This window comes from Coregonus clupeaformis, unplaced genomic scaffold (genome assembly GCF_020615455.1).
Source record: "Coregonus clupeaformis isolate EN_2021a unplaced genomic scaffold, ASM2061545v1 scaf4036, whole genome shotgun sequence".
NCBI lineage: Eukaryota > Metazoa > Chordata > Actinopteri > Salmoniformes > Salmonidae > Coregonus > Coregonus clupeaformis.
In genome coordinates, this window is record NW_025537490.1 from 5,376 (window position 1) to 32,753 (window position 27,378).

The following is a 27,378-nucleotide window of genomic DNA, read 5'->3' on the forward strand; positions in this document are numbered from 1 at the left end:
AATTAGATCAGATCGATGTGTTGTAACTGTTGCCAAATAATTATATTAACATATTTGGCTAAGAATGTGAGAGTATGGTGACTGCCCTTGAACCCAGGCCACTACCACCAATGACAAACTCCCTAACCACTATCCCAATAAGGGATATCTCTAGGACATGCTTATTGGGCCAGCCCTATCCTATCCAGAAGAAACCCTACCCCCTTCTCCATAGGCACTTGTGTAGATCTGAAACAAGCAATAGGGTGAATGCACTTTGAAGTAAATCTCAGCTCTGTTAAAAGTAGACTCATTGATCATAGTGATTCAGGAGTATCATTAAAGCAGGTTAACACGCCCCACCAACATTAGACAACTATACTGAAAGCTCTTAAATTACTGAAATAAGTAAATCAAATAAATTATGAGAATAGTCAGATTAACCGATACATGACATGGACATGGTGGCGTAGCAGAGTTTGTGAGTTTAAATCCCAGGTGAGGACATGTTGAATAATAATGACTGTATAAATGAACATGCACAATGTAATCATGTACGTCAAAGTGTGTCAAATACTGTATGTAAATTGAAAACACTATGTTAAAAGCACTGTGTGTGAGTATCCCTAACCTTGCCAACAGACAAAGAGCTATGAAAGAATCAGTGCTTCACCTATCAGGGCTTTGATTGGCTCGGCGACAGTAACAAGGACGTGTACTGTACTGGCTTAAGCAGGGGGACACGTCTGGCACTGCAGGATTTGAGTCCCTGGCGGCGTAGTGTGTTACTGATGGTAGGCTTTGTTACTTTGGTCCCAGCTCTCTGCAGGTCATTCACTAGGTCCCCCCGTGTGGTTCTGGGATTTTTGCTCACCGTTCTTGTGATCATTTTGACCCCACGGGGTGAGATCTTGCGTGGAGCCCCAGATCGAGGGAGATTATCAGTGGTTTTGTATGTCTTCCATTTCCTAATAATTGCTCCCACAGTTGATTTCTTCAAACCAAGCTGCTTACCTATTGCAGATTCAGTCTTCCCAGCCTGGTGCAGGTCTACAATTTTGTTTCTGGTGTCCTTTGACAGCTCTTTGGTCTTGGCCATAGTGGAGTTTGGAGTGTGACTGTTTGAGGTTGTGGACAGGTGTCTTTTATACTGATAACAAGTTCAAACAGGTGCCATTAATACAGGTAACGAGTGGAGGACAGAGGAGCCTCTTAAAGAAGAAGTTACAGGTCTGTGAGAGCCAGAAATCTTGCTTGTTTGTAAGTGACCAAATACTTATTTTCCACCATAATCTGCAAATAAATTCATTAAAAATCCTACAATGTGATTTTCTGGAGAAAAAAAATCTCAATTTGTCTGTCATAGTTGACGTGTACCTATGATGAAAATTACAGGCCTCTCTCATCTTTTTAAGTGGGAGAACTTGCACAATTGGTGGCTGACTAAATACTTTTTTCCCCCACTGTATATGTCGCAAGTAAAAGCCTTGGGTGGCGAGTTGATACAATTCCAAGTCTGGAAGGTTAAAACCACCCTCAGACTTAGGAAGATGTAAAACGTTCCTTTTTATTTTATGAGTTTTATTTGCCCATTTAAAGTCTGTTATGACCGAGTATACTTTTTTAAAGAATGTCTTCGGTGGGGTAATTGGTATCTAAAAACTTTGGGAGCCATGCCATTCTGAAGAGGTTTATTCTACATGTTAGATTTATGGGAAGTTGTTCCATTAATTAGGTATATTTCATATTGTTGAGTAATGGGATAAAGTTATCTTTATATATTTGTTGTTTGTTGTCACTTATTAAGCATCCTTAGTATTTTATATTTTTGTGGTTAGTTATTCTTTTTATTTTTCCTATTGTCATTATTTAGTTTTTTCCCCCATAAATTGTATATCCTGACATTTTAGACTATTCTGAAAATATTCCTAGCAGGGGGGCATTGAGTTTTCAATATTGGTCAGGTATATCAGGAGATCGTCTGCAATTAAGTTGACTTTATATTTACTAATACTGATACCTGTTACGTTTGGGTCCTGTCTAATTATTTATGTTAGCTGTTCAAGTAACAGTGCAAACAAGAGGGGGAGAGAGGACATCCCTGTCTTGTGCCCATTTCTAAAGCAATTTCATCTGATAAAAAATTATTTGTGTATATTTTTGCTTTAGGACATTTATATAATATCTTTATAGAATGTATTATTTCAGCTGATTAATTCTCCAGATTTTCATGGTTTTAATATAACTTCAATAACTGTTTGATACATGGAACTAGGAAGCACTGAATTGAGTGACATGTGTGTTCATTTGTGTGAATAGGGGTGCTACTTTTGTCCCAAAATTTTAAATAGAATTCTATGGGAAAGCCGTCCTAATATTTAATGTCTAATATTTATTTTTGAGTGATCTGTTTTTAGTTATTTTTGGCCTTCTGAAAATTGCTTCAGGGTTGTTGAGTCTAAGAAGGATGTAGGATCAGTCCCACCCACTGTTGTTTGATTCTGATTTATATAGATTCTCATAGAAGCTTTGAAAATTGTCATATTGTTGTTTCTAATTAACACATCTGTATCTTTTAAGATTATAACTGGTTTGGCGTGTATTAGTTTTGTGAGGGCTGCAAGAGGTTTACCAGGTTTACTTACCATTAAGTAGTATGTTTTATTTGAGTTGAACCTGTAGTTGTTGGCTCTCTTCAAAAGTAAATTATCATATTCCTGCTTAAATTCAGACATTTTATTTTCTTCTTTACCTTGTAAATAATTTTTATGGGTTTATTAATTTCTAACTCAGATTTAACTTTTGCCGAGTATGTGATTATCATTCCCCTAATGTATGACTTAAAAGCATCCCAAATTATATCGGGGTCAGCTTTTCTCTATCCTGCATGTCTACATTTGTAATGGTAAAGGTTTACATTTTTTCCTTTAGGTATTTAATACATTTCAGGTCTTGAAGACACGCTTTGTTCATTGTCCATATTCTGTTGCTGTCACGCCCTGGCTCTGGGGACTCTTATATGTTGAGCCAGGGTGTGGATTTTCTATGTTTTGTTTTCTATGTTTTTGGTTCTAGTTCGTTTTGATCTATGTTGGCCAGGGTGGTTCCCAATCAGAGGCAGCTGTAGCTCGTTGTCTCTGATTGGGGACCATACTTAGGTAGCCTGTTTTCACTAGTTTATTGTGGGATCTTGTTCCGAAAGGTTTTGTGTATAACCCAGGACTTCACGTATCGTTTGGTTTATTGTTTTGGTTCGTGTTGTGTACGCAATAAAGTATGTATGCTTATCACGCTGCGCCTTGGTCCGCTTCATCTGTCAGCGAGCGTGACAGAAGATCCCACCTTAGAGAACCAAGCAGCGTGCCCAGGAGGAGAAGTTGGCGATGTCCCAGGTGGGCGAATGGTGGTCTTGGGAGGACATATTCGCGGGCAGAGGGCCATGGGCAAAAGTAAATGCCCAGGCAGGAGAGGAGAAACGGCGCCAACCGGGCCGACGTCGGACACGCGAGAGGCAACCCCAAGACATTTTTTTGGGGGGGCACACGGCGTGGACGACGGGGCTGCTGGAGGCAGCTACAGGACGAATCGGCGGACTAGGAGAGGAGGCCATCAGGTTTGGGGGGCTGGAAGGGTGGTTGGCGGAGCCTAGAGGTAGAGCAGAGCCAACTCCCCGTACTCAGGCTAGGCAGCATGAGACTGGGCAGGTTCCGTGTTATGCGGAGCCACGTACGTCCTGTGCTAGCACCACGCACGTGTCGTGTTAAGGTGGGCATGCAGCCAGGACGGAGTGTGCCGGCTCAACGCTCGTGGCCTCCAGTACCCCTCCTTGGTCCCGGATATCCTGCGCCAGTGCCACGTGCTGTAGTGCCAGTACGAGTGCACAGCCCTGTACGTCCTGTGCTGATGCCTCACACAGAGTGTGTGGAAATAGGCATTCAGCCAGGACGGGTTGTGTCAGCTCTCCGCTCCAGACCTCCAGTCCGTCTCCACAGTCCAGCCCGGCCTGTTCCTGTCCCTCGCACCAAGCCTGTGGTGCGTGTCGCCAGCCCGGTCCGGCCCGTTCCTGCTTCCCGCACCAAGCCTGTGGTGCGTGTCGCCAGCCCGGTCCGGCCTGTTCCTGTCCCTCGCACCAAGCCTGTGGTGCGCGTCGCCAGCCCGGTCCGGCCTGTTCCTGTCCCTCGCACCAAGACTGTGGTGCACGTCGCCAGCCCGGTCCGGCCCGTTTCTGCTCTCCGCACCAAGCCTGTGGTGCGCGTCGCCAGCCCGGTCCGGCCTGTTCCTGTCCCTCGCACCAAGCCTGTGGTGCGGCGTCTCAGCCCGGTCCGGCCTGTTCTGTCCCTCGCACCAAGCCTGTGGTGCGCGTCGCCAGCCCGGTCCGGCCTGTTCCTGTCCCTCGCACCAAGACTGTGGTGCGCGTCGCCAGCCCGGTCCGGCCCGCTCTGCTCCCCCGCACCAAGCCTGTGGTGCGCGTCGCCAGCCCGGTCCGGCCTGTTCCTGTCCCTCGCACCAAGCCTGTGGTGCGCGTCGCCAGCCGGTCCGGCCCGTTCCGGCTCCCCCGCACCAAGCCTGTGGTGCGCGTCGCCAGCCCGGTCCGGCCTGTTCCTGTCCCTCGCACCAAGACTGTGGTGCGCGTCGCCAGCCCGGTCCGGCCCGTTCCTGCTCCCCGCACCAAGCCTGTGGTGCGCGTCGCCAGCCCGGTCCGGCCTGTTCCTGTCCCTCGCACCAAGCCTGTGGTGCGCGTCGCCAGCCCGGTCCGGCCCGTTCCTGCTCCCCGCACCAAGCCTGTGGTGCGCGTCGCCAGCCCGGTCCGGCCTGTTCCTGTCCCTCGCACCAAACCAGTGGTGCGCGTCGCCAGCCCGGTCCGGCCTGTTCCTGCTCCCCGCACCAAGCCAGTGGTGCGCGTCGCCAGCCCGGTCCGGCCTGTTCCTGTCCCTCGCACCAAGCCTGTGGTGCGCGTCGCCAGCCCGGTCCGGCATGTTCCTGTGCCTCGCACCAAGCCTGTGGTGCGCGTCGCCAGCCCGGTCCGGCCTGTTCCTGCTCCCCGCACCAAGCCAGTGGTGCGCGTCGTCAGCCCGGTCCGGCTCGTTCCTGCTCCCCGCACCAAGCCAGTGGTGCGGCGTGCCGTCAGCTCCGGTCCGCCCGTTCCTGCTCCCCGCACCAAGCCAGTGGTGCGCGTCGCCAGCCCGGTCCGGCCCGTTCCTGCTCCCTGCACCAAGCCAGTGGTGCGCGTCGTCAGTCCGGCACGGTCCGTGCCTGTTCCACCGGTGCCTGGTCCGGCACCGGTCAGCTGTTCCACACCGGAGCCAGAGCAATCCGCTCCACCGGTGTCCAGTCCAGCTCCAGCCAGCGGGGCCAGACCAGACCAGGGGCGCTACGGGGGGGTAGAGAGAGAGTGGTGGTCACGCCCGGAGCCGGACCCGCCTCCGAGGCGGAATGCCCACCCGGCCCCTACCCCGTTGTGTTGGTGTGGCGCGGTCGCAGTCCACGCCTTTGGGGACTCTTATATGTTGAGCCAGGGTGTGGATTTTCTATGTTTTGTTTTCTATGTTTTTGGTTCTAGTTCGTTTTGATCTATGTTGGCCAGGGTGGTTCCCAATCAGAGGCAGCTGTAGCTCGTTGTCTCTGATTGGGGACCATACTTAGGTAGCCTGTTTTCACTAGTTTATTGTGGGATCTTGTTCCGAAAGGTTTTGTGTATAACCCAGGACTTCACGTATCGTTTGGTTTATTGTTTTGGTTCGTGTTGTGTACGCAATAAAGTATGTACGCTTATCACGCTGCGCCTTGGTCCGCTTCATCTGTCAGCGAGCGTGACAGTTGCGAAGTGTATTTTCTATTGGTGTATAAAAATAAAAATAAAAATTTAGTAAATTCTTGAATAGCTTTTCTTACTTTGAGAGACAAAATAGTAGTCTTTTGTAGTTGGGAATAGTAATCTCCAGGTGTCCTTTAGATTATTTGTAGAGCTTACATTTTTAAGCCTCTTAAATACATTGTAATTATATATAGTTGAAGTCGGAAGTTTACGTACACTTAGGTTGGAGTCATTAAAACTTGTTTTTCAACCACTCCACAAATTTCTTGTTAACAAACTATAGTTTTGGCAAGTCCGTTAGGACATCTACTTTGTGCATGACACAAGTAATTCTTCCAACAATTGTTTACAGACAGATTATTTCACTTGTAATTCACTGTATCACAATTCTAGTGGGTCAGAGGTTTACATACACTAAGTTGACTGTGCCTTTAAACAGCTTGGAAAATTCCAGAAAATGATGCCATGGCTTTAGAAGCTTCTGATAGGCTAATTGACATCATTTGAGTCAATTGAAGGTGTACCTGTGGATGTATTTCAAGGCCTACCTTCAAACTCTTTGCCTCTTTGCTTGACATCATGGGAAAATCAAAAGAAATCAGCCAAGACCTCAGAAAAAAAACTGTAGACCTCCACAAGTCTGGTTCATCCTTGGGAGCAATTTCCAAACGCCTGAAGGTACCACGTTCATCTGTACAAACAATAGTACGCAAGTATAAACACCATGGGACCACGCAGCCGTCATACCGCTCAGGAAGGAGGTCTTGGCTTCTTTTTTTTTTGGATTTCTTTTGGATTTTCACTGGAATTGTGATACAATGAATTATAAGTGAAATAATCTGTCTGTTAACAATTGTTGGAAAAGTTACTTGTGTCAGGCACAAAGTAGATGTCCTAACCGACTTGCCAAAACTATAGTTTGTTAACAAAAAATGTGTGGAGTGGTTGAAAAATGAGTTTTAATGACTCTAACGTAAGTGTATGTAAACTTCCGACTTCAACTGTATATCATTGTACATACATTGGAGGAAGACTGACACTTTAGTACTGTGGTCAGTTTGTATTACCTTGTAAATTAAATTCAAGTATAGTGGCTGGTGGTGGTCTACAGTCGTGGTCAAAAGTTTTGAGAATGACACAAATACTAATTTTCACAAAGTCTGCTGCCTCAGTTTTGATGATGGCAATTTGCATATACTCCAGAATGTCATGAAGAATGATCAGATGAATTGCAATTAATTGCAAAGTCCCTCTTTGCCATGAAAATGAACTTAATCCCCAAAAAACATTTCCACTAAATTTCAGCCCTACCACAAAATGATTATCTCGTTAACACAGGTGAGAGTGTTGACGAGGACAAGGCTGGAGATCCCTCTGTCATGCTGATTGAGTTAGAATGACAGACTGGAAGCTTTAAAAGGAGGGTGGTGCTTGAAATCATTGTTCTTCCTCTGTTAAACATGGTTACCTGCAAGGAAACACGTGCCGTCATCATTGCTTTGCACAAAAAGGGCTTCACAGGCAAGGATATTGCTGCTAGTAAGATTACACCTAAATCAACCATTTATCGGATCATCAAGAACTTCAAGGAGAGAGGTTCAATTGTTGTGAAGAAGGCATCAGGGCGCCCAAGAAAGGCCACCTCAAGAGGCGGGTGGACAAACAAAAACGCACAAATTCTGACAAACTCCAAGCATTGATTATGCAAGAATGGGCTGCCATCAGTCAGGATGTGGCCCAGAAGTTAATTGACAGCATGCCAGGGCAGATTGCAGAGGTCTTGAAAAAGAAGGGTCAACACTGCAAATATTGACTCTTTGCATAAACGTAATGTAATTGTCAATAAAAGCCTTTGACACTTATGGAATGCTTGTAATTATACTTCAGTATTCCATAGTAACATCTGACAAAAATATCTCATAACACTGAAGCAGCGAACTTTGTGAAGACCAATACTAGTGTCATTCTCAAAACTTTCGACCACGACTGTACATGGGGAGAGTGGGTCAACCAAACGATGGAAGTGGGATGAATGGAAGCCCCACACACATTTCAGAGAAGTGTCTGATGCCCTCCCAGTCACCCCGTCCCAATCGCCCGGATTGAGCCCCTCTCCACTCTCATCAATAACAACCATTGAATCTTGGCTATAATGAAAAACAAGGAATAATAATGACTCAACATCCTATCCTAATCTGTCCAGGACTCTTATTCATTTAACAGCAGGTTTGCAAGTCACAAAATGAAATACAATGACATTGTAATATAGTTCAATCCTTCTTTCTCTCTCCCCCAAGCCAAACCCTTCTCTCTCCACCATTAAGATATTATGTTCTGAGAACATGGAAATCTCTCCCAAGCCAAACCCTTCTCTCTCCACCATTAATATATTAGGTTCTGAGAACATGTCAACCATGTTATGTGCATGTTTGGTGGGACGTTGATGGAATATTCTCCTAACCCTCAGAAAACTGGACATATGAATGTTCTTGCAACGTCCCATGAAACGTGTCTGGAACATTAATATTGTATATTCTGAGAACATGGTAACCACGTTCTGGGTATGTTCTGTTTGACAACTCTAACGCCAAAACATGCTAAGAAAGATTCTCAGAAGGTGTTTTTTAGATAGAATGTTCCCCTAACTAACGGAAAACTGGACACTCAGACATTAGGGGAACATTACAGGTAACATTACAAAAACATTCTCTCTCCCTAGAATTGTTAGCTGGAATGATGTTGTCAACAACCTGAGGTCATTGGGAGAGGAATGGCAATTGGGGAGTAGCAGTGGTTTGCTTGCAGATGATGACTACAGAAGCTCTTTAGGCAAAACATTCAACAATGTGTTCTCTCTTTCTCTCTCTCTCTATTTCTCTCTCTCTATTTCTCTCACTCTATTTTCCTCTCTCTCACACACACACACACACGCACGCACACACACCACACATACTTCCTCTCTCAGTGCAAGTCATGAAGGAGCTGTCAGATTACAGGAGGGTAATTTAATTTGGGAGTGCTATGGGGAGGGACCAGACAACACATCTTCCATTGCCTCCCAGGAGCAGGAGCTCAGGGGAAATTCCATCCCGCTGATGGGGTTTTTTGGGAAGGGAGATTGCGGAGGGCAAAGGAGAAACGAGGTGGAGGCTGTGACCCGCAATATGCACAACTTTATTTGGAAACTAGTTCACAGGGGCAGCCTTCAGGCACTGCAGTCACCAGAGAAAGACAGAGAGACACGCCGAGCAAGTCAACATGACAGACACACACAGAGAGAGGAGTGAGAACATAAGCATGACAGACAGAAAGAGGGAGAGAGATACGGAGAGGATCGTAAACAGCTAAGACAGACATACAGAGAGAGGCACGATGCTGAGAAAGACAGGTAGAAAGAAATACCAAGGGATAGATAGAGAGAGAGAGAGAGAGAGAGAGAGAGAGAGAGCGAGCGAGACACAGAGAGAGAGAGACAGAGAGAGAGCGAGAGAGACAGAGAGAGAGAGAGAGAGAGAGAGAAAGAGAGAGAGAGACAGAGAGAGAGAGAGACAGAGAGAGAGAGAGAGATACAGACAGACAGAGAGAGACAGAGAGAGAGAGAGAGAGAGAGAGAGACAGAGAGAGAGAGAGAGAGAGAGAGAGAGACAGAGAACGGAGAGGCAAGATCACCCGCCTTGAGTCCATCTGTCGTTTGAGCAGGCTCTCATACCACAGGAATTGACAAGTGACAGTTGGGATGGACAGAGTGATATACAGTGCAATACTATATGAAGAAGAGGGGGAAAATACAAATGAATCAATGCTTTTTGTGTATGGCATGTTAATGGCAACGTATGGCCTTCTCATTTCTCTCCTGAGGTTCTACAACCACTACAGCATGAAGTGAGGGGGCCGAGGGGGCACATTGACAGACAACAGACTTCTATTGGGTGTCCTGTCTCTCTCTGCACTCAGACAGAAGCCTGGAGGCTAACTGAGCTGGAGCAGCTAACATGGAGGGTAGTTCAATCAGGGGATAGCTAGCTAGCGTCTGTCTGTTTGCCGGGTGTGATGTTAGCAGACAGGGGATGTGATATGTGGATGTCATTAAGTCTGTGAAGTGGAAATAATAAAGAATCAGGATTGTCTCAGAAGACAGGAGAATTAATCCAAAATGAATTACATGAAGGAGGAGGAGGAGGAGGAGGAGGAGGCGGAGGAGGACGAGGAGGAGGAGGGAAAATCAACATCAGCTTCTTTCCTCTCTCTGCTTCAAGCAAGATAGGGGCTAATTTCAACAATTTCTCTGAACCACGAAAAATTAAATTAATAAATGAGAGAGCAAATAAAAGCAGATAAATTAGTGACGATGTGGGGGAGAAGAGAGAGAGAGAGAGGGAGGAGGATAGTCAGACAGAGGATAGCAATAGAGAGAGAGAGAAGGAGGGGAGGAGATTGGCCATGGCAGAGGCAGTAGTCAAAGCCCTGTGGCTGCCAGATTGCCCTGGTCTTTTGTTCCTGGTGTCTTTCTGGAGAGGGCTGCCAGTGTTAAAGAGGGGGCGCTGCCGAGGCCATTGTAATAAACGGCACTTGTAAATCGGATTTATACAGCATGCAGATGGATCCATACGCCATCATGTGCAAAACGTGGCCAAAAACTCAAAGTGATAATTAAGACTTAGGGGGTGAATGGCAGAGCCATTTGTGACAACGGAATATGCCGTCTCCTGGCACTGGGAGAAACAGAAGGGCTCGGAGAGGCTCTGTGTCACAAAACATTACCCACGCAGCTGTTGGCTTTATGAGCAGAGCTGGTGTGCTCTTTCCCACCTCCTCGCCCTTCTCTCTCTGGGTCGATACGCACAGTGGTGCTGTTCACTCCCAGTTTGTGGCATTTTAAAGCAACATGTCCCCTTCTCACCTCACACTCCCCCTCAGGGAATAGACAGGGGAAAGTGCTACCGCTCAATCATTCAAATCCACACACACACACACACACACACACACACACACATACACACGCACACGCACACGCACACGCACACACACACACACTGCATTTTATAAAGTAAAGGCCCCCAATTCAATCTGAACATTGTTAAGGTTTGCACTTTTCTAAGGGAACTGTACTGGTTGCTCCTTATGTAATGCAGTGTCTTTGGACTGATCTGTATTGCCTTAGAGCTACTGATCTATCCCAGAGCTTGTGTGTGTATGTTGAAGCTTAAAGCCTAAGATTTTCACTGTACCCTGCAATCACACCTGCAAACCCTGTACATGTGACTATTAACCAATCTGAATGTGTGTATGTGTGTGTGTGTATGTGTGTGTGTGTATGTGTGTGTGTGTGTGTGTGTGTGTGTGTGTGTGTGTGTGTGTGTGTGTGTGTGAGCATGTCTGTCCCTTGTCCCCCCTGCACCAGGAGTGCAGGCAGCGTAGGCACATAGAGTCTGACTGGGAGGAGACCCTTAGCACCCTGTTAAACCGGCAACCTTCTCTGTCACTCCTGTCTGCTGCCACTGCAGACAGGGGGCTGGAGCTGGAAGCGAAGAGCCCCCAAGCTCAATAAAAGTGCGGGTGATTAAACAACTCCCCTTAATTGCTCCTTTTGTGCGGGAATCAAACGGTCACACTGATTACACAGGTATGGGAGAGAGAGGCAGAGAGCTGACCGTGCCGACGACGCCTCCGAGAGGTCCAGACACCTCTGCTAACCCTCTGCCTGCCCTCACGGCTCACGTCACCGCCTTTTTATCCCACTAAATTAAACAACCAGCGTCTGTGTGATCTGATGTGTGTGTGTGTGTGTGTGTGTGTGTGTGTGTGTGTCTCTGGCAGGTAGGGAGAGCGAAGTAGAGAGACAGCGGGAGAGAGAGGGTTCTGAGGTGAGTGACACCAGAGCTCCCCACAGTGGATGGTTGTTGTATTACAGCAGGCTAGTCCACACTCTGGGTTCTGAGTTAACAGCCAGCTGGCCTTACTGCTGAGGGGACGAGCCAAACCCAGGGCCTGTGTCCAATGTGACGCAGCATGTGTAAGATCACAGCAACATGGGAACCATACACATCATCTGCCAGTCACAGAAATAAATACATTTCACTCAAGCACAAGGCCCCAAACACAGCGCCTGTCAAATGGGTCAATATGAAAGGGAGGGGCTCAATTACTGTGCCCGCAAATACACACATTAAGTGCCTTTCAAGAGTCTGTAAGTACTTCACTGTAGTACTTCAATGCTCTCTCTCTCCACATTCACCATTTGTGAAACACAGCAGCCATTTTGGTGCCAAAACACCCATCATATTGGAGTTTTGCAGTGGATTGGCAGAGCTGGGCTCAGTCAGTTTTCTATGGTCAGATTGAGAGAGTCAGAGTGGGAATTTGGCTGGAGAACAGATCTTAATAACCCCTCTCTATGAGGGAAAAGTGCTCCCTGCTGGCACCATATGGAGCACCTTCCTACCAACACTAAGCACAACAAACAGGTCTCCTGTTAATGCATTTGCCTGACCAAACCCCACAACCTCACAAACCCCACAATGATTGGCATCACCACGATGTACCTGTACACCGGAATGGCTATAGCCTATAAATGTTATTTTAAATTGATCAAGTTAGATGTTTAATAAAACCGCTATTGATCCTCACGGTAGTGAGACACACTGCTCCAACAGTTGGAATGGTGGACAGTAATCATGTCTGGGCAGTCACACAGACTGAGGACGCCCCCTGCAGTCTACGAGACACCAGTGCATATTTTCATGTCACATCATATGGTAACAACACCCTTTCCATTCCACAATGCAATCAACAACTCTCTAAACATTACGAAAAGAAAAGAAGACAATAAATAAAATTGTGCAAAATCTTTATTCATTATTTTCATCATATCTTTCCATCGTTGTCACCATCATGAACACACCACTGACAGACAGGGACAAGAATAGATAGGGATCTGTACACAGTCACCCTTTATGGGGGGAACACTAGGTATCAGCTGTCAACGGGTCCTACATACTGCAGTCAGAAGGAGCACTGGATATTGAAGGCTCTGTAAGGTGTTTCCCCCAGTCTTACCATCTCTACAAACAATCATTTACATGTGCAGATAGAGCCATTTCTCTACCAACAGTACATTTCTCCTTCTCTAGTCCATATTTACATTTACAATACACTCTTGTTGTTGTTCAACACCAACGCCGCTCTGCATTTGTACCCAGCACCTATTACTACATCATGTACAGTATGTATGTCCTAGTGAAGACATTTTAGCAGAAGGGACATTTAGTAGTTTTGTTTACTTTTACTCCAAATGTAAATCTTTCTGTGATTCCCTTTCTTTCTACACTCTAGACAGGTAGACAGAGCGATATATATATATATATATATATATATATATATATATAGAGAGAGAGAGAGAGAGAGAGAGAGAGAGAGAGAGAGAGAGAGAGAGAGAGAGAGATAGAGATAGAGAGATAGAGAGAGATAGAGAGAGAGAGAGAGAGAGAGAGAGAGAGAGAGAGAGAGAGAAAGAGAGAGAGAGAGAGAGAGATAGAGATATGTAGATAGAGATATATATATATATATAGAGAGAGAGAGATAGAGATCGATATATACAGTGAGGGGAAAAAAGTATTTGATCCCCTGCTGATTTTGTACGTTTGCCCACTGACTAAGACATGATCAGTCTATAATTTTAATGGTAGGTTTATTTGAACAGTGAGAGACAGAATAACAACAACAAAAATCCAGAAAAACGCAAGTCAAAAATGTTATAAATTGATTTGCATTTTAATGAGGGAAATAAGTATTTCACCCCTCTGCAAAACATGACTTAGTACTTGGTGGCAAAACCATGCAAGATCTCACCTCGTGGAGTTGCAATGATCATGAGAACGGTGAGGAATCAGCCCAGAACTACACGGGAGGATCTTGTCAATGATCTCAAGGCAGCTGGGACCATAGCCACCAAGAAAACAATTGGTAACACACTACGCCGTGAAGGACTGAAATCCTGCAGCGCCCGCAAGGTCCCCCTGCTCAAGAAAGCACATATACAGGCCCGTCTGAAGTTTGCCAATGAACATTTGAATGATTCAGAGGAGAACTGAGTGAAAGTGTTGTGGTCAGATGAGACCAAAATCCATCTCTTTGGCATCAACTCAACTCGCCGTGTTTGGAGGAGGAGGAATGCTGCCTATGACCCCAAGAACACCATCCCCACCGTCAAACATGGAGATAGAAACATTATGCTTTGGGGGTGTTTTTCTGCTAAGGGGACAGGACAACTTCACCGCATCAAAGGGACGATGGACGGGGCCATGTACCGTCAAATCTTGGGTGAGAACCTCCTTCCCTCAGCCAGGGCATTGAAAATGGGTCGTGGATGCGTATTCCAGCATGACAATGACCCAAAACACACGGCCAAGGCAACAAAGGAGTGGCTCAAGAAGAAGCACATTAAGGTCCTGGAGTGGCCTAGCCAGTCTCCAGACCTTAATCCCATAGAAAATCTGTGGAGGGAGCTGAAGGTTCAAGTTGCCAAATGTCAGCCTCGAAACCTTAATGACTTGGAGAAGATCTGCAAAGAGGAGTGGGACAAAATCCCTCCTGAGATGTGTGCAAACCTGGTGGCCAACTACAAGAAACGTCTGACCTCTGTGATTGCCAACAAGGGTTTTGCCACCAAGTACTAAGTCATGTTTTGCAGAGGGGTCAAATACTTATTTCCCTCATTAAAATGCAAATCAATATATAACATTTTTGACATGCATTTTTCTGGATTTTTGTTGTTGTTATTCTGTCTCTCACTGTTCAAATAAACCTACCATAAAAATTATAGACTGATCATGTCTTTGTCAGTGGGCAAATGTACAAAATCAGCAGGGGATCAAATACTTTTTTCCCTCACTGTATAGAGAGAGATATAGATAGAGATAGATATATATATATATATATATAGAGAGAGAGAGATAGAGATATATAGATATATATATATATAGAGAGAGAGAGATAGATATATAGATATATATATAGAGAGAGAGATAGAGATATATAGAGATAGAGATATAGATATATACATAGAACGAGAGATAGAGAGAGAGAGAGAGAGAGAGAGAGAGAGAGAGAGAGAGAGAGAGAGAGAGAGAGAGAGAGAGAGAGAGAGAGAGAGAGAACACACATTTTATCTGGGCTAGGCAAATGTTGAATAAGTGCAATGTCCAGTATAATGTACAATAGTACAGAAAATACAAATAACCCACACATACATACAACTAATTGATAAACAGGGTAAATTAAACACAATGTAGCCATTCCCAAAGGTAAACCATAAAGATGTAAGTAAAGCACTTGAACAACATCCAGTGTCCTGTGAATAGAGCCATTGCCATATAATATCTCCATGTATTATATCTCCTCTGGGTAGGGAGGGATATTGGGCTGTAGGGCATGGATTCATCTGGGGTTACTGCCCTAGTCTCTCTAAGAATGGGATGTCCTGTACTTTATGGAGAAAGTCACAAAGATAAGTCTATGGCCATGGTAGAACAGCTCCTCTTTTCAGTGTGATTTCTCTAAGAAGAGTGTTGCTATGGGTTTTACATCATGCTCTCTCAGATTCAGCAGTCTAGAGGGCACAAGTACTCTCTGTGTTATCATTCTGACTGTCTGGTCTAATTTCCCTAAATGAAACATCAGGAGAAGACAAGAGAAGCCTTTAGTCTACAGAGGGAGCAGGCTGTGTCTGTGTCTGTCTGTGACTAGTATCTCCTGACAGACTGTTAGCATATTAGTTAGTGCTGGATTCTCGTATGTAACATATGATCATGTTATTCAACCAGAGGGCTTCAGGTCCCTCTGTCTGAGGTAACTGAAGACAAACTGATCCACTACATGACGAGGCATGGTAGAACAGTGCTTTGCCCCGGGAGATAATTGCATCTTGGCCCTTTAATTTATGTAATTAGTCAAATAATATTAAATAAACGGATCACTGAGATAATGCCTTCGCAAACACAATAAAATAACAAACGTATATATGCATGTAGATCCATCATTCAATACCCACAGAGGGACGTAATAAACATTTGGAATGATTCTTTGTTCTTCTTCTAGATATTCACAATGAGAACTGATGAATATAGATACATAGTCCAAAGGATTCTCAAAATTGCAGCTGATAAAATAAAATGGATGAGGCCTGACAGTGGCTCAGGAGGAAATGAGAGACCAGGGGCTGAAAGGGAAGTGTGTGTGTGTGTGTGTGTGTGTGCGTGCGTGTGTGTGTTTGTGCAGTTCAGCTCAGAGTGTGTATATGTGGCAAGCCAGTCCAGCTAAGGTTTCCTTGCTTCATCCCTGTGTTGTCCAGCTCTATCTAGCCCACGGGTGTGGCTCACTGGAGCATATGATCTTACACATGCTAGCCAGACACAGGGAGAACAGAAAGCAGAGGAATAAAAAGAGAGGAAAGGAAAGGAAAAGAGACCGTAGATATGATGCGTAAAGATCATCAGCCTCCCTCATCTGGTCTGAGTTTGTTTCCCAAATGTCTGTCTGTATTTATGTCTATAGTTCTGTCTGTCTGTCTATCTGCAGTACAGACCTGTTCCTCCAAGGACCCCCGGGGAGCCTGCATTAGCTGGCGTAGATCTGGGTGCCGATCACACGCATGATCTCCTTCTGCACCTTGGGCTCCTGGGTGTTGATATTGGCATCTCCTACCTGGCCGTCCTCGTACCTGCAACACAGAGGTGACAGTTCACATTAGATTAAACAATGTGTCTGTTAGTTCGCTGTCTTGTTTTTATTGTTCATTATTTTTGTTCAATGGTTGTGGAATGTCTTACTGAAACATAAAAACAACTTTACAGACAACAGATGGAATCAATGAGTCATGTTGATTTCTAGGGGAACGATAAGAGAAGTGTTAGGATGAGGATACTCACACGAAGAAGAAGCGTGTGCAGACGTGGTCGGACACAGGACACACCCAGATGTTGCCGTGCTTCTGTAGGTCCTTGGATGTGATCACTGAGACAGGCAGACAGAGAGACATGGAGGTTCAGGACATCGTTAACAAATCCCCCCCCTCCCCCCCTCATGATCCAGAACAATGGCTAAAATTGACCAAGCTAGTCTTTACATTTCATGTGGTACAGTATTTACCTTCACAAAGGGCAATGCAGTTTAGATTCCTGCTCTGGAGAAACCTTGACTGGATAGGACGGCTCTGTGAAAGCAGTCAATACAGAACATGATGTAATGCTCAAACCCGTATCAAAAGGGAAAATGGTTGTAAGTCCTACATTTATGAGTCTCTCACCATCAGACACTGTACCTGTGGAATGGTATTCATACGGTTATAGCGCTGCACCAGCTCATCTTTGGTGGGCATGCGGTGCTGTCCTTTACCCATCCCTGAACACACACGGATGTAAACAAACACAACGTTGGTCAGAGCTGTACTGGAGCTGAGTTACAACCATATGCTGAACATGTCAACAGCTGAACATACTTTGGATTCTGTTGATGGAACAAAACAGAGGAGGTGAGGATGGCATAGGGTCAGGGTATTGTTCAACCTTACTTAAAGATGGCTTCTTGCTTACCCAGTTAGAATTGGACACACATGCACACAAAACTAGATGACATCAGATGACCACATGATCACAGCACGGTGTGATATGCAATGCACAGAGCCAGACACATACAGACCAGACCAGAAGCCCCACAGTGGACACACAGGGTAATGTAGCACAGGGACAGCACAGGTAGGTGAACCCAACCCATAGATGAAGATGGACTGTAGCAGAGACAGAGACAAGTCAGCTGAACACAGAGAGCAGACACAGCCAACAGTCTGAAGGACGAGGGGTGAGACAGAGGGAGAGAGAGACAGAGAGACAGCGAGAGACAGAAAGAGAGAGAGACAGAGTGAGACAGAGAGAGAGACAGAGACAGAGAGAGAGACAGAGAGAGAGAGAGAGAGAGAGACTGAGAGACTGAGAGAGACAGAGAGAGACAGAGAGAGAGTGAGAGCGAGAGACAGAAAGAGAGAGAGAGACAGAGCGAGACAGAGAGAGACAGAGATAGACAGAGATAGACAGCGACAGAGACAGAGAGAGAGCGAGAGACAGAGAGAGAGCGAGAGACAGAAAGAGAGAGAGAGACAGAGCGAGACAGAGAGAGAGACAGAGAGAGAGAGACAGAGAGAGACAGAGAGAGACAGAGACCGAGAGAGAGAGAGCGAGAGACAGAAAGAGAGAGAGAGACAGAGTGAGACAGAGAGAGAGACAGAGAGAGACATAGAGAGAGAGAGAGTGAGAGAGACAGAGAGACAGAGAGAGACAGAGAGACAGAGAGAGAGACAGAAAGAGAGAGAGAGACAGAGCGAGACAGAGAGAGAGACAGAGAGAGAGACAGAGAGAGACAGAGAGAGACCGAGAGAGACAGAAAGAGAGAGAGAGACAGAGCGAGACAGAGAGAGAGACAGAGAGAGACAGAGAGAGAGACAGAGAGAGAGAGACAGAGCGAGACAGAGAGAGACAGAGATAGACAGAGATAGACAGCGACAGAGACAGAGAGAGGGCGAGAGACAGAGAGAGAGCGAGAGACAGAAAGAGAGAGAGAGACAGAGCGAGACAGAGAGAGAGACAGAGAGAGAGAGACAGAGAGAGACAGAGAGAGACAGAGACCGAGAGAGACAGAGAGAGAGCGAGAGACAGAAAGAGAGAGAGAGACAGAGTGAGACAGAGAGAGAGACAGAGAGAGACATAGAGAGAGAGAGAGTGAGAGAGACAGAGAGAGACAGAGAGAGACAGAGAGACAGAGAGAGAGACAGAAAGAGAGAGAGAGACAGAGCGAGACAGAGAGAGAGACAGAGAGAGAGACAGAGAGAGACAGAGAGAGACCGAGAGAGACAGAAAGAGAGAGAGAGACAGAGCGAGACAGAGAGAGAGACAGAGAGAGAGACAGAGAGAGAGACAGAGAGAGAGACAGAGAGAGACAGAGAGAGACCGAGAGAGACAGAAAGAGAGAGAGCGACAGAGCGAGACAGAGAGAGAGACAGAGAGAGACAGAGAGAGAGAGAGAGTGAGAGAGACAGAGAGAGACAGAGAGTGAGAGAGTCAGAGAGAGAGAGAGAGAGAGAGAGAGAGAGAGAGAGAGAGAGAGAGAGAGAGAGAGAGAGAGAGAGAGAGAGAGAGAGAGAGAGAGAGAGAGAGAGACAGACAGACAGACAGAGAGAGAGAGAGAGCAAGACAGAGAGAGAGAGAGTGAGAGAGAGAGACAGAGAGAGACAGAGGGAGAGAGAGTGAGAGAGACAGAGAGACAGAGAGAGAGAGAGAGTGAGAGAGAGGGAGTGATAGAGACAGAGAGAGACAGAGAGAGAGAGAGAGAGAGAGAGAGAGAGAGAGAGAGAGAGAGAGAGAGAGAGAGAGAGAGAGAGAGAGAGAGGGCAGGCCATAGCCTGGAGGACAGAGGGTCATTCCTACCTGAGTATCCAAAGGAAATGCTGGAGATGGGGCTGAGATAGATGCCCTTTCCATAGGCTGCACCATGCAGCTTGTGTTGAAAAGAGCAGGGGGAAGAATCACTGAGAGCCCAGCAGCACCGCACACACTCAAGAGACACACACACACACACTCAGAGACACACTGCCAGAGGAACATACACTCAGAGACACACACTCAGAGACACACTGCCAGAGGAACATACACTCAGAGACACACTCTCATACAGACACAAAAGCTCATACACGCTCATACACACACACACACACACACACACACACACACACACGAGACACACTCAGAGAGGTAGCAGTGCAGAGAGAAGGTAGAAGGTAGCCCACAGTGGGCTCAATGTTGAACCACGAGGTAAAGTGCAATAGAATAAGAAACCTGCCTAAAGTGCAATACATCGTCTATTGTAAAACCACATAGTCTCCTGTTCTACTACCCACAAAGACCTCATAAGATGTTGAGGTGAGGCAACATACGTCCATGTTGAAGTCTTGTGTTGAACATTCATGTAAACCATCCATAATGATGTGGAACTACATCAGAACGGAATGCGACAGAACAAGGGAAGGATGAGGATGAAGAGGATGAAGATGGATGATGAAGATGGGGAATGTTTGATGGTCACCCATGGCAGAGCAGTGAGAGTTTCAGCTCCAGTGGAGAGGTGACATGAACACCCACAGAAATACTTTGTGAGAGTGCAGGAAGAACTGGATGGAGAAAGAAGAATAGCTTCTGAGTTTAGAAAACAGAATGAGGGCTAGAAGACAGAGATGACATTTATCTGAAGGACATCGTGAGAGAGACAGAGACACAATGAGATTTGCTGTACAAGTTGAAGGAGAGTTAGCCATCACACTGTGATGAAAAGAACAATGGAGTGAGATAATGAACAAACAAATGCTCAAGGTGAAGAGGAGGGAGAGAGCGTGGGATGCAGAACAAGGAAATGAAAGATGAGTCTTCAAAGATCTAACAACAAAGGTTCTAATACAGTAATATACTAATAATAAACCACTCACTGACAACAAACACCCTGCTGACTTCTCACATTTATACAGCAAATATAATTACAGGAAGTAGCGAGATGGCGCATTTCAAAGGTGCATACAGGACGAACCTTAAGAGTCTATAGACATAGAAATAGATGATTGTGCATGTGGTTTAATGTCTTGTACAGTGTCTTGAACTACCAGAAGGTTCAGCCATATACATATTAAACATCATTAGGTTCAGCATAGAGGAAAATAAGAGAGACAGTATATGTGATGACCGTTACTGACCTTCCTTGGATCCCTCACCCACTCACCCGCTCTGTGGATCCTCAATAGCGAAACAGACATGGGGCGGGGCAGCAGTCGTAACCTCTGACCTAGTCTACTCAGTGCTCTTAGTGGTCAACCCAGGCAGCCACGCCTCCAGCCAGGCCGACTGGTAACCCCCAGCCCCCAGCAGACAACACAGCCCCTCCGCCTCTCTATCAGGACAGGAAGAGGCGTGGCGTCTGCTGCTGTCAGAGCAGGAAACAGGAAGTGCTCGACATATGCCAGGGGAAATTACCGGTGGGCCTGGCATTTTAAAGCGTCCAATACAATTAGAGAGAAACCTGGCATCCGTTACTGTCAAAATGGATCAGCTGGACAGCCAACCTGCACTGTGTGTGAGGAGGACAGACAGGCGCTGTCCAAGGGAGGATGCGTCTTAGTTCAGCGAACTGCTGGAGCTACATACCTGCAGTTTGGTATAAGAGGCATTGACTAGTCCATTTCTCAGAACGGAGTGCCAGTTCTCTATATGGGAACCACTAGAGCAGGTGCAGGGAGAGAGAGAGATAAGGAGAGCTGTGAATACTGAACACTTCTTCCTCAAACAGGGCCTCTCATGTGTGGCCAGTGCTTTCTAAAGGCTCCAACAATGCTGTGCAGAGAGCGTTCAAAACACAATTATTTCCATGCCAACTATTTATTGACTGATTGTTATACTGTACCTTGAGCAAAGCATTCATGCCCGTGAGATATCTACATCTTATTGGCAATGCAACAAGTCTATTTACACTGTGTTTTTGGCTGATTGTACGAGGAGATAGTAATTCTATTTTCTCACATTTTCTAAACTTGGCATGTTTGTTTGCTAAAAACAGCAGAATGGCTGAGGACCTAAAGCACAAGCACAGCTCAGAAATCTCCTGATATTACATCATCACTCCTTCTCTTTTCAGCAGCAGGATGTTACGTGAATAGAAGTCTCAGTGGGAATACATCAAACTGTACCGTCTCTCATCTCTTATTGTATTCCAATAAACCCCAGGGGTGAAACATGGTAGCCATGCTGTTATTCTTAGCAGAGACAATGTTTAAGGAGTGGTTGTTGAATTTAAATCAGCAAGCTCCCTGAGGGACTGAGCCAGTTTTGATTGCTTTGAGATAGTGCCATGCATAATTCTGTTTAGTGCCTTTCGTACTGCAGCGGCATGGCTGTCTGACTCTGTCTGTTGCTCATACTGATATCACTACATCAGGGATCCAGTACTGCTGGGAAAACAGGGTGTGGTGTCTGTTCACTGTGCTGTCAGCTGGTGGATGCTGTAACTACCAGCTATGTGGGTCTCTGTCTATAAGACTGGGCGGCAGGTAGCCTAGCAGTTAGAGAGGTGACCCAACAACTGGAGGGTTGCCAGTTCGAATCCCGGGTCTAACAGGGAAAGAATTGGTCTAGAAGTGAGCTGGCAACCGGAGGATGCCGGTATCTAATCCTAGATGCCGTTGCCTGCCATTGTGCCCTTGAGCAAGGCACTTAACCCCCACAACAACTGCTCCAACCTGTGTGTCTTTGGGAGGGGTTGGGATACATTTCGGTTGGACTTTGTGTACAATTGACGAATAAAGTGATTTTAATCTTAATAAAGCGTAGTACCTATTCTGTATGTGGGAGTCTATGGTTAAGGGGAGGTTGGTGCTGCCAGTTTACTGTATAGGACACCACTACAGGGGAGTGGCACCCTTAGGGGGGAGAGAGGGGACTCACTGGAAGGCAAATGTGCTGCCGTAGAGCTTCTTGGCGGTGCGAAAGCGTGCCTCCTTGGCAGGCGGGCTGCTGAGTAACAGGAACTGGTGGGATGTGTGCATGAACTTCAGTTGCTATAGGAGAGAGAGGAAGACGGAAGGAAGTAGAGAGAGAATAGAGCATCATATACTGGAGAACACACGGCAACAGTTACGAGGAAGAGCAGACATCAGAGATCTGTGTTATTCATACCCTACTCAGAGGCAGCTTGACGATATGGGATCTGTTACTGGATATGATCCTAGAGAGAGAGAGAGAGAGAGAGACATTTGAAATGTCTTTATTCTTTTGGAACTTTTGTGAGTGTAATGTTTACTATTAATCTTCTTATAGTTTATTTTTGTTTATTATCTATTTCACTTGCTTTGGCAATGTAAACATATGTTTCCCATGCCAATAAAGCCCTTAAATTGAAATTGTATTGAGAGAGAGAGAGAGAGGAAGGAATAGGGTGGGGTGAAGAAAAACAGGTTAGTGAAAGAGGCAGAACAGGGTTGGAGGTTTAGATTGCTGGGTGTGTAAGCAGAGACCTTCTACCTACCACTGCAGTAGAGGGTGGGCCAGAGGGTCCAGTTTGTCCATCTGTTTCTTAATCTCCAGATATGAGCCCTGTAAAAGACAGCTTTCATTATTTCACATCCCACTATCCTTTCGTCCCTTCCAAATCTAAATATGACAAGGAGACGATTCAATGCAACAATACATACAGTATATAGTCTCTTTTTACAGCCCAAGTCCAGCACAGAACTGCCCTTCCTTCATCCCAGCCTCCCCCAGCCTCAGTACCTGGGTCATTTCCCGGATGGACATGACACTGTCCAGTGCTTTTTGCAATCTCTCATAGTTCTTCTTCTGTGACCAGGGAGCAAGAGGAAGCCACAGAGACAGGCATCAGGAGGACAGGGAGAGAGAAAAACATTGGATTAATATCTACAACCCATGAAATGAGCCCAAAGAAATGTGTTAGAATGTTATTACACATTATGAGATCCTGTATCATGGTGTGTAACCACAGCAACAGTAGTAACCTTTGGGTTGAAGGCCAGAGTCTTAGGATCGTTGGGGTCGACCACAGACGGGTAGGGCTCAAAGATGATGCTTTTACGAGGAGACTCCAGAGCAGCCCGACACATCGCCACCAGCAGATCCACCACCTAGGGATCAACATGAAACCTGATCACTTATCACCAGATAGACAGGGACAGACAGACAAGACAGGGGGATAGAGATAGTGTGTATGTGCGTTGTTATTCAGGCAGTCACCTCTGCTCCAGTGGCCACCTCCTCTGCTGCTCCTGACATCACACCCAGAGTGTAGAAGGAGAACACACACAGCTCTCTAGTGCACACAGCCGGCTGCGCACACACACACACACACACACACACACACGCACACGCACACGCACACGCACACGCACACACACACACACACACACACACACACACACACACACACACACACACACACACACACACACACACACACACACACACACACACACACACACACACACACACACACACACACACACACACACACACACACGCACACACGCACACACGCACACCAACAAACATCAATCTGAGTGAAACAAAGAAACTTGCTCATAACATAATTGAAACGTTTAAACAACATAAGGAGTGCTCTTTGGAATCAAGCAAATATGATATAAAGCAGAAATAACAGGGGTTTGTGAATTCACTTCAAACTGTATGTTTTTTTAGTGGTCTACCTTCAACATGGATCCGTTCTGAAAGACGTGCTGCTCGTCACAGACCACACAGTACTCATTGAGAGTGGGGATCCTCTGCTCCGAGTATTTCATTATCTGTCAGGAGACAAAACATGGTTTTCCTGCCAATCACTCCCTCCTCTCCAACAGCCCCATATATCACTATCCTATAATGACATCATCAGGTGACTGGGTCTCTTATCAATGTTTTAATCCGACTCAATTAATGAATCAATTACACAGAGGTGGAGACCTTCTTTAAGCACATACTATGTCCTCTAACTCCTGTAAGGGTAATTGACTCTTGATAGTCCTATCAGTGTTTGTGCTTTGGAGTTGTTTTGGAAGGATGTTTAGAGTGAACTAAAAGCCTATTAGGGCTCTAGCATTGTCCTTGATGTTGTATCTACCTGGACTAAGAACCCATATTCCAAGGTAGGGATGTTCTTGCAGTGGCCGCCCGCCTGGGATGAGAAAAACAATTCAATCAGCTGCCTCGTGGTAATCTGCGCTGGGGCCCTGGCCGCCGGGACAGCCACAGTCTGATGGGTACAGTGAAGACAAAGCATTATGGGACACGGTGCCAGCCATGTCAGGTATGGGTAGGGAGAGGCTCAGGAAGGAAGGTAGGTACAGTACTGTAGGTGTGTTGGTTGGGGAGGGGAACAGTCAAAGTTCTCAGGTAGTTCAAAATGAGATTTTTTTGAGATAGTATGGATAATAGAATGGGGAAATAGTTGCTTGTTACTGAATTCATGCGTTTTCTGATATGGCTGATGTATTGTGTTTGACTGTTCTAGCTAGCTGTAAGGCCACATTGACTTTTTTTAATGCAATAGAATACACATCAAAATACACACACGTGCAATTTCATTAGGTGCAATAACTGGGCTCTGTGCAATATTTAGACGTGTGTTTATGTGTTTTACAACTCAAATATCATCAGGTCCAACAGCAATAGGTGGAATGACTTTTACAGTATGTGTAACGTCTTGACCTCTGTTTTGAAACGTGTCTGTATGTCCTGACTGCTCTTTTGAAAATGTATGTTGTCCTTTTGTATATAATGTTTTCATGTTTATATGTTCACCTGCCCGGGGACTGCAGATCTAAATTAGTTGTTAGCAAAATCTGGTGCAACGCATCCCTTCTCACTTCTGAGATGTATGTTTTTGTTGTACATTACCCTGTCCAAATAAACGTAATAAATAAAAATACATAAATATTGTGTTGTCTGTGCTGATGTGTGTAGGGGTAAGAGGGCCAGTCAGGAGAGGGGTGTGTGGTGGTGGTGGTGAGGGGCGGTGGGCTCCGACCTGGCTGTTGGAGGGGTAGCTGAACAGCTCCCCCTTGGGGTTCTTCATGGTGCAGGAGATGGAGCGATTCATGAGCCGGGTCACCCTCAGCTCTGGAACACTCAGCTTCCCCTTCAGAACCGTGTCCTGGATCAGAGGGAAGCTTGGGGACCTGGGAACACACAAACACACACAGACACACACACAACCCAGAGACCATTACTGCATAGACCTGGAAGTACTGTATACATACACATACAGACAGACATTCAGACACCTACACAAGAAAATTATACGAACACGAAAGTTCAGAGCAACCAATTAGTGAGCATGTTTACATGCACACTAATAATTCGATATTAAGCTGATTATGGCCATACATTTTTCCATCAGGAAGCCTGATTATGCGCAGTCCATGTATAGACGATTGTAAGTGAAATCGTTCTTCTTGGAAACCATGTAAATGTTTTAATCGAAATATGATATTATTCAGAGTATTCACAATAATTGTAATATTGAATGGATGTAAACGTACCCATTGACTACGGAGATGACAGTGATGATGACATCTGACCAGGAAAATGAATATGAAACTATAATAGTAGCCGTGATAGTACTAGATGCTGTAATAGGAGCCATACTTGGGGATGGGAGAGAAGATGCTGAGTCCTGCGCGGAACTTCTTGATGGTTCCCCCGGCCTTGAACCAGCTGTGTCTCTTCTCCTGCTGGGCCTTCAGGAACTCATTACTGAGATGCTTCCACTGCTGGGATGTGAACGTACTCAGGATCCTATAGGGCAAACAGCACAACCAGTCACAATCACTGAATCTGGCCGCAATTAGCAGATGTTATTGACTCTACTGTACATTTAAGTCCATAATATACACTACATGACCAAAAGTATGAGACACCTACGCGTCGAACATCTCGCTCCAAAAATCAGCATTAATATGGAGTCGGTCACCCCTTTGCTGCTATAACAGCCTCCACTCTTCTGGGAAGGCTTTCCACTAGATGCTTCGGAACATTGCTGCAGGGACTTGCTTCCATTCAGCCACAAGAGCATTAGTGAGGTCAGGCACTGATGTTGGGCGGACAGGTGGCTCGCAGTCGCTGCTCCAATTCATCCCAAAGGTGTTGATCTAGACAAACCATTTCTGTATGGACATCGCCTTGTGCACAGGGGCATTGTCATGCTGAAACAGGAAAGGGCCTTCCACAAACTGTTGCCACAAAGTTGGAAGCACAGAATCGTCTAGAATGTCATTGTATGCTGTAGCGGTAAGATTTCCCTTCACTGGAACTAAGTGGCCTAGCCCAAACCATGAAAAACAGAACCAGACCATTATTCCTCCTCCACCAAACGTTACAGTTGGCGCTATGCATTCGGGCAGGTAGCATTCTCCTGACATCCGCCAAACCCAGATTCGTCTGACGTACTGCCAGATGGTGAAGCGTGATTCATCACTCCAGAGAATGCATTTCCACTGCTCCAGAGTCCAATGGCGGTGAGCTTTACACCACTCCAACCAACGCTTCACATTGCGCATGGTGATCTTAGGCTTGTGTGCGTCTGCTCGGCCATGGAAACCCATTTCATGAAGCTCCCGACGAACAGTTCTTGTGTTGACGTTGATTCCAGAGGCAGTTTAGAACTCGGTAGTGAGTGTTGGAACCGAGGACAGACGATTTTTACACGCTACAAACTTCAGCACTCGGCGGTCCCATTCTATAAGCTTGTGTGGCCTACCACTTCGTGGCTGAGCCGTTGTTGCTCCTAGATGTTTCCACTTAACATCACTTACAGTTGACCGGGGCAGCTCTATCAGGGCAGAAATTTGACGAACTGACTTGTTGGAAAGGTGGCATCCCATGACGGTGCCACGTTGAAAGTCACTGAGCACTTTGCAAGGCCATTCTACTGCCAATGTTTTCTATGGAGATTGTATGGCTGTGTGCTCGATTTTATACACCTGTCAGCAATGGGTG

The 27,378-nt window shown here is 45.9% G+C and overlaps 1 protein-coding gene across 5 annotated transcripts; it reads right to left on the reverse strand.

Moving 5' to 3' along the window:
• Positions 1-14,886: 14,886 nt before the first annotated feature.
• Positions 14,887-26,178, reverse strand: LOC121582300 (protein mono-ADP-ribosyltransferase PARP6; the record flags this gene model as incomplete). Of its 5 annotated transcripts, none has more annotated exon segments than XM_045220493.1 (16): positions 14,887-16,511; positions 16,720-16,804; positions 16,940-17,003; positions 17,112-17,191; positions 19,267-19,336; positions 21,028-21,100; positions 22,321-22,433; positions 22,552-22,600; positions 22,901-22,968; positions 23,146-23,211; positions 23,388-23,513; positions 23,623-23,715; positions 24,093-24,188; positions 24,503-24,556; positions 25,409-25,559; positions 26,029-26,178. In XM_045220493.1, coding segments are annotated over 16 exon segments (1,441 nt in total), but the record flags the coding sequence as incomplete, so codon positions are not given.
• Positions 26,179-27,378: the final 1,200 nt, after the last annotated feature.